This window comes from Sebastes umbrosus, chromosome 15 (assembly GCF_015220745.1).
Source record: "Sebastes umbrosus isolate fSebUmb1 chromosome 15, fSebUmb1.pri, whole genome shotgun sequence".
In the NCBI taxonomy this organism is placed as follows: domain Eukaryota; kingdom Metazoa; phylum Chordata; class Actinopteri; order Perciformes; family Sebastidae; genus Sebastes; species Sebastes umbrosus.
In genome coordinates, this window is record NC_051283.1 from 20,273,859 (window position 1) to 20,293,004 (window position 19,146).

Below are 19,146 nucleotides of genomic sequence, written 5' to 3' on the forward strand. Positions count from 1 at the left end.
TCCCAAGGTCAGAAACAAAACATTGTACCAATCTGTCTTTACAATACAGGATTTGGAGACCTACATGGCAATAAAAATAAAACAACAACAGTAGTAATTCTAGCTTTTAAATCCCCTAGGCTTGTTATTCCAAAAATATAGACCAAAGAAGGTCAAGGAAGGCTTATATTTTGGGTTTATTGTGGGCGTACATTTAGGTTGCAGAGTAATTTTGTGATTTATTATACCTCCTCCAACAGGTCTCTCCACTTCATTTGTATAGTGAGACTGTTACCATAACAGCCAGAGCAGTCATCACTCAATGAGGCAGGAGGGATGTGAAAAAAGTTCAGTTAGTGTTGATGCAATTCCTACTGGGAACCAACAGAGGTCAGTAAAGGTCACACATGGCTCCATTTTCAAAAAGTTGTTCCTCTTAATAATAAGAAGTGAAGCTTTTGTCCAGCTCCCCGGTGAAATCCATTCTCCCATGGTATGTGAAAAGTTAATTAATTCACAATTTATCTGAATGTGACCTCAGTTGCTTGGATCCCTTGTTGATCGGCAACCTTAAAGGTGCAATGTGTAAAATCTGGCCACATGCTCCACAGAAATAAGGGGCAGCATTTCACCTACACTAGGTCAATACAATATACATTTACATCACTTATAAAATAAAAAGCCAACTACTAACTAACAGCCAGTCAAGAATATGCACAATTCTACGAAATTGCTGCCGGTCAAAATAACACTGCTATCTTATAGTCTTTGCGTGTGGCATCGGCCTATATTGCGTTTACTGTGCCACTAACTGTACGGTCCATTTACATTTAGATATTATTTTTTAATTAAATGTACAGGGACCTTGTACCTGCAATGTGATTGACAAGCCTTCGGGGCAGCTCTACTTCTTCTTCCTCTCATGTTAGACTGAGGGCAGACTGGACGCTACAGCGATTCACTATCGCCTCTCGAGATACAAGTGGTATTATAAGCCAGGACGGGTCGGGGCTATAGTCGGTTAGCATGCTTATTTCAGTAGATATCCCTGCAACACAATACATAGACGTCTTTGACATAACGTCAACACTGTAACCTCTTCACATTCTGTTGATACTGTAATGTTTTAAACTACAATTCTGGCTATATCTTATACATTGCACCTTTAATCTATTTTGTGAAGAAACATTTATGTGCTTGATCTTCTCAAATGCCACGATGCGTGAGTGATTAAAGTGTTATTTCTCAACAACAAATACTGTATGCAGAGGAAATTATGTTTCAAAAGGTGGAAGAGAAAAGCTTTCATTTCAATTGTAACTTTGTCATATGTATTATGAAAATGTGCCACATTAAGTGCATTTTAGGCCTACATTCTGATGGATACACTGATGAAAATTCAGCATTGCAATCCATTAATAATGGCAACCAAGGACCTGTAAACTCAGTTAGATTGCTTGGGACATAAGCAAGTCATCGAATTATAAGTATCAGTGACAGAAAATGTGCAATATTGCTTTTTCATTGCCATCTAAAACCAGTAGCTGGTGGGTCAGCAAATTATCGCTACTGGAGTCTCTTCAGGTCACTTATGACAGCAACAGTGTCTGTTTGTTGGTAGTTGTTTGATGCCTACAGTATGTGATTCTGTCTATAAATATACAACATGGTAAGCATCATTCATTCATTGATGGATTTGCACTATGAATGCTTTAGGCATGCACTTCCAAGCGATAGAAAACCTTAAAGTTTGTAACATCTCTTGTAATAACTCGGCATTTTGTGTTTCTATTACCTGCCTCTGTTGCAGAAAGTAAGACCAGCAGTCACAGGTGCAGTGCAAAAATATAATTCCCAGCGATAAGAACTTCTACTGTGAATGAATGGACGAAGTTTAGGGAGTTCATCTCAAGGTGAGATAGCTTCACTGTATTATATATATATATATATATATATATATATATATATATATATATATATATATATTTCTATACACTATGTGCCTGCAGTTTTTCACCTTCGAGGTACTCCCCGACTTTGAAACTAGCTTTCCTATCACAACTTTTCAATTCCACATTACAAGACTTAATCCATTTATAATCTGTAGCTTGGTGTACATTCCTCATAGATGACAATATGTTCAGGTGGTTATGTTTGCCTGTAATAAATCAGTTACACCATATATCAGTTTACAGAAAGTAATTTGCAGTAAAAACACAGCAAAGGAAGACACGTTTTTTTTTACAAAAGCAATTAGCCTTTTTTAATCTTACATTGCATTGAAAATTTACATAATAGATTCATACATTTTACAAATAATTTCATCATAAAAATATATTTCTGTACAAAACACTTTTTTATTCTATATTTCATCTTTTTTTTTTTTCAAATGGTGAATATTTCCAATGTCCCCAGGGCAGGAACAGCTTTAAGTCTTTCAAATCACGTGGGTCTTATTGCGGTCAGTCAGTAGGAAAAGCTTGTGGCAAAATAGACTGAAGCTTAGAAAAAAATGACTTCTGATGAAGGGGAGCGCTGGAGCAGGTGCGTGTGTGTGTTTGAAAGAGCGTGTGTGTGTGTGTGTGTGTGTGTGTAGATGACAGGGAGGGTCCCATGGTTTTTGGTAGGCACTGTGTCAGATCCATACCGAAAAGAAAACAACAACAACAGCAACGACGACGACGACAGCAGCAGCAACAATCAATCCAAACTGTAATAAGAAACAATGTCACCATAGCGATGCAGTGCGGGACAGTCGCAGCAGTGACAAACAAGGAAGCCATGGCCACCATTGCTTTTAAATCAGTAATGACTTTAAAAGGAGTTTTCTGTCAGCTGGTTGCAGTCGGCGCCTGTGGTCACGACAGCAGGGGTTCTAAAAGCAAAGTGGATGTTTTCGCTCACCCTGACACCCAGACTCATTAAAAAACAACTGGTATTCATCATGTGTGGGACCCAAACTTCAGTTTTAAACCTTTAAACCAGGCTCTTCAAAAACAAAACAAAGTATTTTTTTTCTCCGAAATGGGCACCAAAGCTGAAAAACAGTGAGTCATGCTCATTGATGCACGTATTTCCTGTCATGTGGGGACCAATTAATATAGATACGGTTTACGGTGCATTTTCAGGCCTAACTCTTACGATATGACAAAACTATATGGATGTTATGCATGGTGCCAAAGAAAATCAAACATTTCCTCGCTCAGCAGTGGTTCACTTGCACATGAAACCATCAGAAATGCCAAAAAATAGCTACCAAGCCAAGCAACACTGAGCTGAGATTATAAGGCTATATTTTCAAGAAATAAAAATAAGCGAAAGCAAGGAGGAATATTGAATCTCAACGGCCTCGGTTATGTGTTTGGATTTACTCAATTGTCGACGTGAAATCTTAAATCTTCTCCCAAATGTTCAGTCCATCTTAAAGCTTCAGTGTTTCTCAAATAAATGACATTCAAGGCCTTTTGTATACAAGCAAAAACACCGTGAGTAAAATCTGCTGTGCAATACTTAGGAAGTGACAAAGGCAGTACAAATGTTTTGTTTAAAACCTAAAATTAAAGCCTTGAAAATAATGTGCGGCAATTTATAATTGATGTGGATTTCAGTACAAGAGCAAATTAACAGAAAAAAACAGAATTAGTGTGATTTCAGACATTTCAGTATTGATTTGTGAGACATCTTTAACACGGGAGAAACTTCACAACCAAGACCCAGTGATATAAAACCTGGAAGTGAACTTGTGGAGATGATCATTTTAAGATTTACAGATGTTTTTATGAACAAACAAGGTTAAAAACCTGTATATTTTGCAACTAAATCAGATCATAATTGTAGTAATAGTTCACAAACGAACCCGTTGAAAACATCTGGAAATGTATGACGAAAATTACAAACATGAACTTGCACACAAATTCTTTTCACGAGGGTCGAAACATCATCCAAAAAAACGACATGTTGGGCAGTTCACCAGCAAACATCACTATTATTATTATTAATACTATTTTTCAATGTGTGTCTCTTCTTTTACCGTGGCCTCGTGAGAGACTTCAACCAGAGTCAGAGCTTGATAAGAGTTTGGCCATGTGTAATCAAACACCATCGAGAGCTTGGATGTTTCTGCGTTGCCGTGACAACGCTGAGTTTGTTGACATCTCTGAGCTCAAGAGTTTTGGTGTGCAAATTTCTGTGGCATCGTATCACCAGTTAGGTTAGAAAAACAGTGCTGTTTTTCCCAGCAGGTCATTAAAATTGAATCACAACGGTGGCAGTTATGGAGGACATGTACAGTAGTGTGTTTGTAACAGTTGTAGTGAAGGGGCAAAACAAAAAAAATGACCATAGCACAAACTCCTCTGCTGTTAATGGTTTCGAAATCTGCCCTCTGTGATGAAACATTAACTTTAAAGAGCATGATTGTTGCTGGCAAACCTTGCATCTCAACAATAATGACAACAACAATACCACCGACACTCGTGATTGCCTCAGTGGGGGAAAGACAGTGATGGTGAGAGAAACTTCACGTTACACAGGAAATTAAAAGAAACCAATCCCATGTTACGAAGGAACCAAAAGACTGCGTGTGACTTCTGTGAACAGCACATAGTTGTAATATCTTTAATTCTGATATTTCTTTTTTTTTTTTTTCTAAAAACTCTCTGCTATAATCTGTCTTTCCCCTCCAGTTCCACCCCCTCCCTCCCCTGTGGTAAATATATAGCACAAAAATATAGGTGGTGAATGCTCCCGAATATATATGCAATAGATTTACAGATCAGAAGATTCTGCAGCAATAACAAAGAAAGAAGATAAGCACTCGCAGAGTGCAGAATTACAGTGGATCTGTGTCCACAACCGTAGGGCTACGACCCTGTTTGTCTTTCTTTGAGCCTGTCTGTCAATGTATGTGTCTCCTGTCTCCGTCTATAAACCTGTTAATCTGTGTTTAAACCTTAAATCTGTCTGTGGAGTAATGGATGATGGTCTGCAACAGTCTTAAGACCCTGCTTGTCTTGAACCTCCTCTGTGTGTCTTAATACCATCTGTCTTTCTGCCTCTACAGATTCTTGTTAGTGTGTGTACCTGTCATCTTCTCTGTCGGTCATTCATCCTGTCAGTTCCTCTCCTAAGCTTTCTATCTGTCCCTGTGATAGTCCATCTCTCGGTGGGTAGACAGGTAGTGTTCCTGTAAAATGTGCTTTAGTGCCAGAGCTTCCTCTGTTTCTCAAAGTCTCTGTCTTTGTTAGTCCACCAGAGTCCTCTGTATCCCATTCAGCGTCTTTCTCATCACAATCCATTTAAATTCACAGGATCAGGAACATCTTTCCTCAAGGCCATATTCTGTCTGATCCGATTCATTATGTAGACGGAAGGCTGACCTCTCTCAGGGGTTGATTTCAGGTTAGACAGGCTCTGATTGGCTGTGTTCGGATTTTTAAGATCTCATCTTTCCTCTTGACGACTCCCTTGCTCTGCCTCCAGTTCAGTTAGGGGTTGTCTCCGTCTCCTCGGCCTCCCCTCTTATCCGCTGGATGTGAAGGAGCAGTTTATCCATTAGATGAGTCAGTCTCTTCTCATCTGTTCTATTAGCGCTAGCTCCCCTTTAGACTCCTTTTAGTTTTGCTTTGCTCTAATCCCAGTTCAGTTAGGATTATAGCTCCGTCTCCGGGGCTGCCCTTATCCTTTGCTTTAGGAGTTAGTCTCTTTTCAAAAGCAACGTTGGCTACTGTCTGCTAGCATTAGCCGTTTTAGAGTACACTTTCATAGAAAAAGACAACTGGTAATACCAGCTTCTGGTTGTCATGGAGACAGGAGGTTGTCCCATCTGGTTGCTAAGGTGTTGTATTCCGTGGTCGTTTTAGAAATAGACTCCAGTTCATAACTAGTCGGTGTGGTTAACTGATGCTCTGCTGGTGACAGCGTCTTTTACTGTCAGATATTCAGAAACCGTTTTCTTTGCTTCACAGTGTCACACTTTCCCATCTGTGGCCATTTTTTGCGTCTGTTCCTCGCAGTAAGGATACAGCTGGGGACACAACGTGGTACAAATCAAACCATTTTCTGTAGTGCAGTTTATCTCCACGATGTAGAAGCATGACCAGAGCGCTGATGATGTGCTCCCCCCTCTCACCAAGCAAGAAGCAGAGAGCAGGTCCGTCTCTCCAAAGCTCTGTGTGAAATACAAAACCCGGCATCGGGTTATGGTGACATATCGTGATAACCGAACGAGCAGGTCATGGCTTTATCACTGGTATTAGAGACAGTGAGCGGGGTTAAATAAGAGGTCGAAGTATAATGGCTGCGTCTGGTTGAGAATCAAATTATAAACGGTCCATGACCAGCTGAGTCTCGGGGTTAGAGATGGAAAATAGCCGGTATGTTGCATCCTTGATGTCACATCTCACTGTGAGTTCATACTGGCTGTGTTGCATCCGTCAAAAGGCTGCAGACATTTTGTCTTCACGTTTGTTTAGATTCCATCTGTGGATACAAAATGCTGTGAATGAAAGGAGCCGACGCTGGGTTTTGGTTTTCAGGTGGACAGTTTTCCTCTCTGCTCGGGGGAGCTCAGGTTTCTGAACTGGGACTGAAGGGTATTTTCTGATCAATGTGTAGACCGCGCTGCCGTCGATGTCGAGGTTTGAGTCGAAGCAGACGGCTTTCCCCTCCGCAGCCTCGCGCCAATTGTGGTCCCATTAGATATCTGAGTCATTTAGTTCAAGTGAGGATAATCAATCCTCAGACCATGGTGCAGACAGTATTTAGATTCGGATCGAATCTCACAGCCTTCCCCTCCACAGCCTTGGCGTTGGTGTTGTACATGGGGTTCTCGAAGGCAGCCTGGCCGTTGTTGTTTTCATGGACTGAGCAGCCTGTGTACTGTGTTTTTGGTGTGGTTCTGTGGAAAAAACAAAACAATAGTATAAATACGCCATTAGAGTGATAAAATAGTTCTAATTGCCTATTAATATTAACACAACTGGGTAGCCAACGGAGAACAGTCAATGCAGTCTTGGGAGTAGAGGCATAGTAAACAAGCTTTAAGAAGGATTAGAGAGACTGTTGTGCTTTTTAGGAAGCCAAGTGAGATCCCTATCAGCCCATCCAAAACTAATTCCTTCAGCATGCTTTTTCTTGCGATATTAACAGCAGAACAGAAGTTATTTGCATCTGCTAACAATGCGAACAGCAGTCAATTGTGCTTAAATCAGATCTCTGAAAAATCCAATTTAACAGCTCCTAAACAGAATTGTTTTGCAGCACAGTTCGCAATAGACAATGACTTGACTGTCTCTTAGCACCTCGACAACCAAACCACCGAGGCAGCTACAATGCCTTTCAACATCTTTGTATGACAATAATGAAAAACAGAGGTGAAGTAACAATTCCGTGACAGGCACGTATTCTTTTCTACTGCTGAAATTCAACAGAAATACACCTTTTTTTTTTTTTTTAGCAGATACCTTTGTTTGTAGAGATAGAAGCCAAAGCCGGTGAATATTAGAGCGAAGAAAGGCACCAGAATAGCGATCGCCACAGAACTGCTGTTGGTACCGAGCTGAGGAGGTGGCGAGTTCTGACTCTCTGACATATTCAGACCTGCGACATACAAGGAAATGCATTGTCATTGTTCACACAATTAGATGACACAATAAAAGCAGAGGGATTGCTTTGACATTATCAGAACTGTGATTTTGTTCTCTAAAAGAAGCATTTTTTTCCTTGTTCTTCCACATAGGAAATAGGTGTTATTAGTCGCTAAAAGCACCATAGATGTGGGTCATTAGGATCCTACACTTTTAAAAGTGAAAACAAAACATAAATGCCAGACGTTGTAAAACTGAACGAAATGTTTTGAACACAAATTTTAGGTTTAGGCAAGAGAATTACAACTTCTTTCGGTTTAGGCAACAAAACCACTTGGTTAAGTTTAGGGAAAAAGTGGGCCTTATTTTAACAATCTACAGCACATGGTCTAAACTGCATGGCGCAAGTGCATTTAGGGCATGTCCAACTCCACTTTTGCTAGTTAAGCGGCGCATAATCTGGGTGCAAAGTAAGGCGCAAGGGGCAAAGGGGTTGTATTTAGTCTCTTCATTAATCATAGGTGTGTTTTGGGCATAACAGGAATTAAACCAATCAGAGTGTCATCTCTCGTTCCCTTTAAAAGCCTGAATAATGCGCCCTTTAAATAGCAGGAAAATACGACGCCAGACTTTAGGCCAGGTTTTTGTTGGTCCATGGCGCAATCGCTTTCTGCTACCTCATAGATGCGCAAAAAAAATCACTTGACCACACATCATTTTAGGACCAACACGCCCATCGGCGCACAGATGTGTGATACTTACACAAAGTGGGCATTGGGCGGGAAAATGACAACTGCGTCTGTCTGAAACTGCCAATGACTTGATTGCGCTGCACTGTGCACCCACTTTGCGCCGGGTGTAAGATAGGGCCGATTGTATTTTGTCTGTCATAATTACAGTCGCTAGAGGTCACTGTCATGTTCTTTATACCTTCTTTCGGTTATCTACCATGTGGATAGATGATAAAAACCTAATATTGGGTGTAGTAGGCACCTTTTGACCCACATCTATGGGGCTTAAAGCGACTGATGACGCCTATTTAATAGCCTGACAACAGTCTAATCAGCTGCGTCTGAAATAAAGTAATCCTGTAATAGCTGCACTTTATATTGTTAGTAGTTGTAGTAGGGCTACATTATGTATGATATCTGTGGCAGGGATGCTGCAGTAACTGACAAAGCCTGTACACGATTGGCATTTCTCACCACAGCAGCTGCAAGTGACATCTTGTCAACAGTGGATGCTGGAGGATTACATTTTTTTTTTTACACTTGCAGGATGTCTATGCACTGTGGTCAGATGTGTGGTCAAGTGGTCAGATTTTGTTTTATTTGTTGTTATCCCCAAAGCATTTAGTTTCTGGGCAGTCTGTTTTTTCATCACTGCAGATCAGTTACTGATAACTCAAAGTGAGGGACTGCCTTCAGCTCTATTTGATGGAGATGGAAGTCATCGTTGGATGGAGGTTAATGGAGTTCAGCCCTTGTAAGATGACTTCATATCTGAAGCACAGCTTTTGCTCTGGGTGAGAATGTGTCCACTGCAAGGCTGACTCAGTGTGAGCAAAAAGGTCACCGTTGCCAGCAAAGAGAAGCTCCCTGATCGCTTCCTCCATTAGCGAGGTTCTTTCAAAGAGTTCATCAGATTTTTTCCAATTATCATTCATAGTCCAAATTGACTTTTGTGACGTTGTTATTAATCCTAAGAGAAAATTACCCAGTCTTTGCAGTCCAAACTGTCCGTAGTCTTTTCCCTGAATGAAACCCTGGAATACGTAACTAGAACCATCAGGCTCCGCTGATACCTGCAGAGGAAGAGAGGACGAAAACATGGGACACATAGTAATAGGAGAGGGACAAAGGTTAGTGGTTACATTATGTGTGGCAACATGAACACATTCAGACAGATTTCTGAATTTTAATTAATGTATTGTTTAAATATCGCTTGACAAATACCATTAACGTTTGCCAAGTAAAGAACAGTGAACTGTCCCACCCTGACTGACCTGAATGTGTCCATTAAAATTCACAGCACTGCAGCAAAACGCCTTTACAAAAAGAGGTCAGTACACTCGTGTTGTAATTTTGATTAACTACAATAAGAAGCATTTCTTATGTGACATTTTGTTTTAACCCCTCTAAATTAATCCAGCTCAACTGAATCTAATTAAGTTGATTCCTCTGTATCCGCTGGGACTCACAAATCCATCCATAGTCCAGGAGTCATCTATGATTTTGGCTGGAGAGATGGCTGAGTCTTTGAGCTGGTTCCCCTGGTTCGCGTAGTTCACCTGGTACATCAGCAGTAACAGCCTGGCCTCGGCAGCCTTATACACTCCTACAGATGACAGAATAAACAGCTGGTTTGCAATATAACAGAGTGAAACACATCAGAATACAATGGCTGGGTTATTACAGATTGTTAGATGGCTAAGTATGTGTTTCATCTTCCCTTGGTGCATCGGCAAGATGCATATATCATGTCCAATTGGAAGTCGTAAAGATAAAAAGGAAGAAAGGGAATCTGAATGCAGCTGTAAAATAAAATAAAATATACATTGATTTAAAAAGAAGGGTTAAACTGGATGACAGCAGAATTTTGACAGCATGTTTGGACAAAAAGTGTCGAGTCAAGAAATAGTTCAAACATGTACTGTAATTTTCACTTTGGGTATAGACGATTTAATAGTTGTGAATGTAAACATTCCAAATGTGTCTCAGATCATTTCCTGTTGCAGTGTATGGTTGCATCCGAAATTTCATACTAACATGCTATTTAGTACGCTAAAACAGCATGTGAGATTTTTTTAGTATGTCCGAAACCTTAGTATGAAACCAATAGTACGCAAATTGCATACTATTTCCATACTATTGCAACGCTGGACAATACAGCGGCATAAATTTCCCACAATGTTGTAGTAATGGCAAAGTTCCTAACAGACGTTAACAGACAGCTCTGTAACATCAGTAACGCTGCAATTTAACTGTCAGTATAAGATTTCACTTTGCTATGCGTAATATATATTTAAAATTAATTATTGATTCTCACATATTGTCGTATTGGTCACATGAGGTTGGCACAGGTTACCATGGTTACACATCTCCAACCGGCAAGGAGGCTCTCAAGGCTCTCTATTGCAAGAGGCTGGGACACGGGTCTTGGGGTATAACACATGCGCAGTGTAACTGGAGCTGCGGTCATGCGTTGCGATTGTCTCAATGCAGACCAGATTTTACTACGCCTGTGTTGTACCCCAAATATATATGACCCGTTGATGACGCGTGACATCTCCTATTTTCACCCTCCTTGGAGGCTCTCAGGAAGTGACGTGGTAATTACAGTTCAGTGTGTCCAAAAAGATACATACTACTGTTTATTCACACAAAAGTACACATATTGGGTTTGTAGTGCATAGTATGCGATTTCAGATGCAACCTACTGTATGTGAATGATATAAGCTGACAGGAAGTAAACATGGACCCAAGCTGTTGCCTAGCGATGCAATTCTGTTGAAATGGTCTAAAGCCAGGCTAGCTGTTTCCCCATGCCTCCAGTCTATACTGTATGCTCAACTAGGATGAACTTCTCTTCACACTTAATGCTCTGACCTAAGATTGATATTGTCCTCTCCTTTTACTCTCCCAAAGAAAGCAAATATGTGTATTTCCCAAAATGCTGAACTACTCCTGTGAGTACAGTGCTTAGCTTAGGAAAACTTGACATCTTAAGAAACATCTTAAGTGGAAAAACATTCACGTTTTATGCAACCGGGCCTTGGCCTTTTGGTGCCTGTGTGAGTGCAGCTTTAGCTGTTATTGATCTACAGTGAAGCTGCTCCTTTAAGCCTGAAGATGTATATTAATAAGTCTTGATACCGGAGCTGCATGGCTTTGTGATACGGTGTTTGTGCTCTCTGCTAACTCCAGGAAGCAATTCTAGCTTCAACAGGATTTGTGTTTTAATAGGGTCTTAACCCCCTGCTGACACTGTTGTAGGACCCTGGGAGGTCTGTGTGTGTGTGTGTGTGTGAATAAGTGTGCGTGTGTGTGTGTGTGTGTGTGTATATGTGTGAGTTTTTGGGGGAAATATAGTAACAACATTAAAGAGAAGCCTGGGAGCTCTAGGAAAGTAGTGAAATCCAGACAGCATTAGAAAACAGAAGATGTGATTCAAAGAGTCTCAGTAAAAGTGCTGATGGTAGGAGTTCCATATTATACAGAATGGTGAGGTGTTTATTTAGTGTTCATGATGTACTGCAGCATAATCATGACATATAGTAGGACTATGACATGTCACGTAAGGGCACTTATACTATAGTGGATAAACAGTGTGGAGGGTATATCTAATTATCCATATATGAACACACCTGAAAGGAGCAGTTCCATGTTGCCGTTGCTAAGGGAGACGTTGACTCTCCCTGTTGTGGAGTTGAAGCTGGTGATGCTCAGTGTCATAGGCTGCTTCCTCCCACGGTAATTATAGGAACCTTTCCATATGTAGTTAGGAGCAAAGACATCATCTGGAACTACAGAACAGAAGAGAAGAGAACCAATTAGAATATAATATAATAGATTACAACAAATTAGAATAATAAATGATAATATAATATCAAACAGAACAGAACAGAAAAGACCAGAACAAAATAGAAGAGAACAGATTAGAAAATAATAAAACACAACAAAATACAAAAAAATAGCATAGAATAGAATCAAATAGAAATTAGATGAAGGTATATCATGTTTTTATAGCTAACATTTGATTGCTAGACTTTATTCAAAACAGTCTAAATTGTCAAAACTAAAGTGTCAATAGACGGGTTTCTGTGCAACGTCATCACAGAGATGCGCGCACAGCTAGGGGGCAGAAATCACGGCATGTCTAGCAGAGCCAAGCTCCAAAGCAGAGATGACAAGGAGTTGTGCAGTACACTGAAAAAAGAAAAGATGGATTGAAAATATTTAATATTGCGAGGGGATCACATGCCTTCGCTAAAAACAGAAGGAGATTATGGATCCAGGTCTGATGGGCAAAAGCATTCTAGTCACACAGCGCTGGGAAAGCAGTGGGTGGTCATGGCGAGCTGTCATGCTCCACAGATCAATATAAATAAAAAAGTCTAATGTTAATGTTCACCTGCCCGACATACAAAGAGCTGCTGTGTGACTGGTTGTACTAATAACTAGACCAAAATCATGAAAAAGGGTCTGGCGGCGGACATCAAGAGGGGCTCACGTAACTTGAACTCTGACCGGAATGTCAGACACAGATCCCCCATGTCAAATCACACTTATGTCTGATCTAACGTTTCCATTTCAAAACAGGTGATAATAATAAACAAATCTCATACTAATATGTCATATGATAATGGCATCTGGTGGTCGGACTCTGCAGGGGTCTAGTATAGTCAATAAGAATGTACGAACAATGAGAAATCTACGTAGATTACAACGGCTGCCAACGCGGCTTTGCCCCCTGAATGCGAACGCACTCAGTAATGTTTTTATACAAGAAACCCATCTTTAGTACCAACTATTCATTTACACCAGATGATAATATGCATGAGCACAATATGCATGAACAAAGGAGAAGCAACTGCTTAAATGCTTGTTTTTGTTGTTTGCCATGGTTTAGTCTCAGAGGGCTACGGTATTAGTGAGATCTGATATGTTATGCAGTTTAGTTGAATCAAATAAACATGTTGCAGAAAAATACATAAAGGGTCAATTTGGACTCTTCTTTTCCCATATGCCTAACTGGTTTTACATACAATAAATATGTAAATACACAGAAGTTCAGTCTGCCTATAACCCTATATCCAGATGTCGTGCATGAAACAAGAATTCATGCCTGGCTTTTCATTAGATATAAAGGCAGCTTCCTGCTTTGATAATCAGGAACTTGTGCATACAGTAGCTATAATAACTCCTTCATGTGCAATGAGAAGCAAAGAGTTATTAAATTACAACAGAGCAGATCTGAAAAACAAAAAGAGGATTGAACAAAACGGCAGCACGGAGAAAAGCAGAACATCACCGCAGTTAATTCACCTTTCTATGTGTAGTGAGGAGAAATAAATTATTTAGCGCTATGATGGAAAGCAGTAAAAGCACAATAAAATCGACAAAAACACGAGGAGAACAACACTGTGGAACAGAGCAGAGCGGAGTGGACAGCAGCAGAGCAGAATTTATTAAACTATAGCAGACAACACCAAACTAAACCGGACCAAAATAGAAACAGATAAGAAAAGTCAAGAAGAGACAAAGAATGACAGGACTGTACTAGCCTGGAATAGAAAAAGACTGTAATAGAACTGACCGTTTAGTTTGGGGCTGGGAGTTCCTGTTGCTGGTTTCACAGGTTTCTTCTTCTCTCCAGCTACACACACACACAAGAGAGACAGAGAGTGAGAGATAATGTCTCATTAAAACACATGAGCAGAGCTGTAAGGACAAAGTATGAGACGGTATTAAAAGGTTTTGGTTTGCCTCTTGTTTAACTTGGTCCATCAGCTGATATCTTCAGACACTGGGTTTATGCAGCGGAGAGTGCACTTAATATTACCAAATGACCAAATTAGAATGCAGCGCTGGTCACTATTAGTCACACATGCGCATAATGAGCGACAAGTGTGGTTAAAAAGGGTCACCCAAAATAAGCCTATTTGTAGGCAATGCAAATAGAGTTCATGACCAATAATTGTGGTGCATATTGGATTGCACTTTTGGGTTTGACCATTCAGGGCAGCTCCTATCATCACTTCAAGATGCAGCCATTGTTGCCAACAAGTAAAGGCAAGCAAGGGAGAGGGTATTTGTCCTAGAATCTCAAATTGGATCAGAGAGTGCTCCAATTTTAAAGGCTACCTCGGGGTAAAAGGGTGACGGCCGTGGTGGAACAATTTCAAAGTTGAAGCTTGCAGTTTTTCCATCGTTGGGTGGGTTCAAAACTTCCTCCGTTAACATATCTTGATGAATAAGACGAAAGCTCAAGCATTTCTAATGTGCAAACATGCACCTCTATTTGCAATAGCGTTGATGGGAGTTTCTGCGATACGACAGAAGAGCTACTAAATGGACCTTGTGGTGAGATTGTTTCGTCTGCGACAATTTTCAAGATCAAGAAGGCACCTTCAATCTCCACTTTCAAGCCAAAAGTGGACGAGGAGTCCTTAAAGTGCTCAGAAAAGTGGAAATTTAAACAGCTGCAATTCCATTTGCAGCTGGGCAAACTCCATCTGCTGATTGTGTGACACGATTGAAAGCTCCAGAACAAGCTACTGAAAAAGACATTATGGTGAGATTGTTTTTGAAAGTATTGATGAAGTTTAAGTACTCCCTAATGGTGGGTATTCTATGTGAGTATATACAAGGTCAGATAAAGGGTCAATCGGTCACAATCACAGCATTAGCTGACAAACTCATCACAAGAAGGCACTGGAGGACTGGAATACCAGACTGGCCCACGACGCCCAAGGGGTCTGAGAAGTGAAGTCAATGTGGAAGTGTCTTAAACTTGCATTCTTTCTAATAGCCAGCAGGGGGCGACTCCTCTGGTTGCAAAAAGAAGTCTGATTGTATAGAAGTCTATGAGAAAATGAGCCTACTTCTCACTTGATTTATTACCTCAGTAAACATTGTAAATATGAGTTTATGGTCTCAATCGCTAGTTTCAAGTCTTCTTCAATACAGCATGATGTTCATTTAGTATTATGATCCCGTTTAGAGTCAAATAGACCATAAAGTAGGGTATGCTTTAAGGCGTGGCTACCTTGTGATTCACAGGTCGCTACCACGGCGTTGTCTGGTCTGGGAGTTGTCCACGTTTTCGTCTTAGAACTTTAATCCTTTCACAGTGTGTTTTCAGTTCATGAAAGTTAATTATAACCTTTTTGGTGGCCTAAAAATATCTTATTCAGCGTTCAGTTGCACTTAGCTCCACCCACTCGTGTCACTTCTGGTTGCAGAAACCAAGATGGCGCCAGCTAAAATGCCGAACTCGAGGCTTCAAATCGGCAGTACACAAACAAATGGGTGACGTCACGGTGACTACTTCCGCTTCTTATATTCAGTCTATGAGATCATCCCACTTATAATATAGTACAACAGGCAAAAAAGTATTATTAGAGATACAATCTAGTTTTAGAATATTTAAGCTTTTATTTTACTGAAGTTGGGATTTTATGAATGGAAACATGATACCGTGCACACATTGTGGTAATTTCATGATAACATAAAGGTGTTTGTTAGCCAGGTCACAGTTTATAACTCAACACAATCAGTCTGTCATTGTTGGCTCGAAAGATGTGACGGATTCATTCATTGACCTGTAAGGACCCGACCAGGCTGAAAGGATAGAACACTATGGGATATTGTTTTATCTTTTTTTTTTTTGTTATCAGGGATGCCAGAGCAGCGACCATCCCACCAGGAAATCTCCCCCTACTCCAGATGGCCTGTTTCCCCCAGTATGTGTGATGACAACGTGTCTTTGCGCAAGACACACTCAACGCTCCTACCTGTTCACTCATACTTCATTATTCTGGACTCAAATGCACTAGAAAGACATATAACATTCAAATACAGAAAAGTTTATTTTTTACCTCGACATATAGGCATCTTTCCCGTCCAAGTGCCGTCATTCTTGCAGACTCTGTGTTCAGAACCTCCTGCCAGGAAGTAGCCATGCTGACAGCTGTACACCAAGGTGTAGCCAAAACCAGGCAGATCCATCCCCACCACGTCCACATGGAGTGGGCTCTCTGGCTGCTTACAGGCGTGGGCTGGAGGGGGGAGGAGACATTTGATGCACTGGAGTTAGAGTCTGACAGGCAGAGAGGGGATGGATGGGCGATAGGTTAACAAGATGATGGGATGTATGTTTTCTTACGTATGCACTCAGGTTGTGCTCCGCTCCACGTCAGATCAGGCTGGCAGGTTCTAGAGGAGGAGCCCTGAATCAAATGACCTGGCTGGCACTGAAATGAAACCACGTTGCCCACCTGCAGAGAGACAGAATGAGATAAAACACACAAAGATAACATGAGTTTTAACATTTTCTGAAATACTTCCAAGTAAAGGAAAGCTACAAAGATGTAATTTAGGTCAGTCATTATAACAGATGAATAACATCTGACAAATACCACATACAATAAATTGTTCATTCAAAATTTCCGAATATGTCTTGTTTATATATTTAGATATTCACTCAAATTAATACAATACAGACATGTAGATGATTAATGTGCAATGACTATGCACCTGCATATGCATGCAACAGTATACTATAACTTACTAAATTAAACATCCTTGATTTTTTTGAAAATATTGTTATAAGTATCCAAGCAAAAATTGGGACTAGATACTGATGGTTATGTCAATCCAACCTGCTCATCATGTTTAGAGGGCACGTTAGGATGTTTTCAAGTCTATCTTATTACAATAAGCACATGACACACAGTAATTAAGTTGAAGGGGTTTATTTCACAACAATGACCCACTAGCTGTTCATTATCCCACTTATTACATGGCTACTAGAAATCAATAATTTGACACAAAAATGGTCCGCCAGAGTCCAACATCAGAACTGTGTCCATAGCAACGGTCTGTCTTACATAGCAACGGTCTGCTATAAAGAAATAACAGACCGTAGAATGCCGTGATTGACCAATCAGAATCGAGTATTCAACAAAGCCGTGTAATAATAAGAAATAGTGAATAAAATCCCCAGTCCTCGTATTCCAAGTTCAGCCGAAGTTAAAATGAGACTTCAGCAGTCTGAGTTAGTCAAACCAAGTGGTTATCTTCCATGACTACGGTCATTTTAGTGACATTGCCTCTTTGTTTTCTAGTGTTTCCTTGGTAGTCGCATGTAGGTTTGTTGCCAGGACACAGCACCGGCAATTACCCTACCTGACGAAGATGGCCACTTGGTTTGACCAATTCAGAATGCTGAAGCTTTGGCTGAACTGTAGAATGCATTTTTGCAACTGTGAATCCCCCACTCACCTCTTTTACAGTGAAGTAAACAAAGGACGGCAAAGAGGGAATGATTACAGCGACCAATAACTCGATAAATATACTGTACATATGGCATTTGAGTATTGTATTAAGATTGAAATGAAGAGAGTCGTGGGGCATCCTGATGGCCTTGGGGCTTAACACGCTTACCCATGATTTAGATTTTGCCACCTCCATGTCACACTGTGGTGGCTATCCCTTTAATATGTCTGGTCGTGTAAGGCCATTCTGGGAAATAGGGCTGCAACTGACAATTATTTTCATAATTGATTAAACTGCAAAATAACTTCCCTACTAATCAAGTTTGACAAATTTAAATGTCCAAGTTGACATTTTTAAATGTCTTGCTTTGTGTGACCAACAGTTTTCCCAGATTTCTGTTTCCTCTTCTTCGTGTGTCTCTCTCTACTCCTTCTTCCCTTCCCTTCTTTTTCTTTGTGAATAGATAGATTGTTAAGCCACAATGACAGCTTCTATATTGGTCAGTGAGTTAACTACCTGGGTAGGAAGATAGATAGAGTTAGTTTAGACAGATATTTTACCTTGAAACCATAGGTCCGGTTCAAGGAGCCGTAGCGCGGCGTTCCAGGGTTATCACAGCTGGTTTTGGTCGGCTCTGAAAAGAACAGCACAAGCGTGGAAGTAATTACACACAAAATCTAAAAGAAAGATAAATTAGCAGTAGCATTGTATGTCCTCCCTTAACTCTCCTTTCCTCTCCTCTGTTGTCATGGTAACAGCAGGGTATGGATCCCGGCAGGACAGCAGGGGGCAGTAGTGCTTTATCAGAAAACGAAGCAGGGCCAGCTTTGAGAGTGTGTGTGAGTGTGTGTGTGTGTGTGGCAGGAACATCAGCATGTAGAGCACATCCTGACGCAGAGCTCGATTCAATACAGCTTCCGAAATGACAGATTCACTCTCCTCCTCTACCTCACTCGCTCTTCCTGTACCTCTCTAACTGCCCTCTCTCTCCTCTCTCTTTCTCTAACTGCTCTCTTCCTCTCTCTCTGCCCACCCACCTACCTCCCCCCTTTTTTCGTCTGTCTTATTTAAAGAGCAGGCTGCTTCGGCTCAAACTCATTCTGCCTCAGTCACATAGTAATACACATCACACGCCAACATACAGCTGCAATCACACACTAATAAATCACCCAAGTGCACACACACCGAACCTTACATTCCCTTCAAAAAAGAGATGTTTGTATGTGTGTTCGTGTTTGTTTCATAGTCTCAGTTTTTTAAGTCATGATATAGAACTGAAAGCAAGAGCAGAAGCACTGATGCTCTAACTACTTCTACTACGTTTCAGTAGTTATAGATTACGTCTTTACACCGGTGAGAAGGAGCCTTCTGTTTTTAGATTGTCTATTTCACAGGGAACATCCGACTTTATAGCAGCAGTAAAGTTCTGTAAGCGTGCCTTATCTAGTGCTATGAAGGAACAAAGAGTCAAGCGCAATACAAAAGCTCTCATTTATTACAATTCATTACCATACTTGATGTTTTAAGCACCTGCTCTGAATCAGACATGTGAAGTGGTGCTCTAAGCATCACATGTGGTG

The 19,146-nt window shown here is 40.6% G+C and overlaps 1 protein-coding gene across 3 annotated transcripts in view; it reads right to left on the reverse strand.

Annotated features, from left to right (window-relative positions):
• Positions 1-2,213: 2,213 nt before the first annotated feature.
• LOC119502743 (CUB and sushi domain-containing protein 3-like) overlaps positions 2,214-19,146 on the reverse strand; it is a 407,722-nt gene continuing 390,789 nt past the window's right edge. For all 3 annotated transcript variants that reach the window (XM_037793920.1, XM_037793919.1, XM_037793918.1), the window contains exons 64-72: positions 18,127-18,200; positions 16,455-16,566; positions 16,168-16,347; positions 13,884-13,943; positions 11,932-12,090; positions 9,766-9,902; positions 9,282-9,369; positions 7,443-7,578; positions 2,214-6,877 (exon numbers count right to left, since the gene is read on the reverse strand). In XM_037793920.1, coding sequence (XP_037649848.1) covers positions 6,718-6,877; positions 7,443-7,578; positions 9,282-9,369; positions 9,766-9,902; positions 11,932-12,090; positions 13,884-13,943; positions 16,168-16,347; positions 16,455-16,566; positions 18,127-18,200 — 1,106 coding nt within the window. In that variant the 3' untranslated portion in view covers positions 2,214-6,717. The remainder of the gene's footprint in view (positions 6,878-7,442; positions 7,579-9,281; positions 9,370-9,765; positions 9,903-11,931; positions 12,091-13,883; positions 13,944-16,167; positions 16,348-16,454; positions 16,567-18,126; positions 18,201-19,146) is intronic.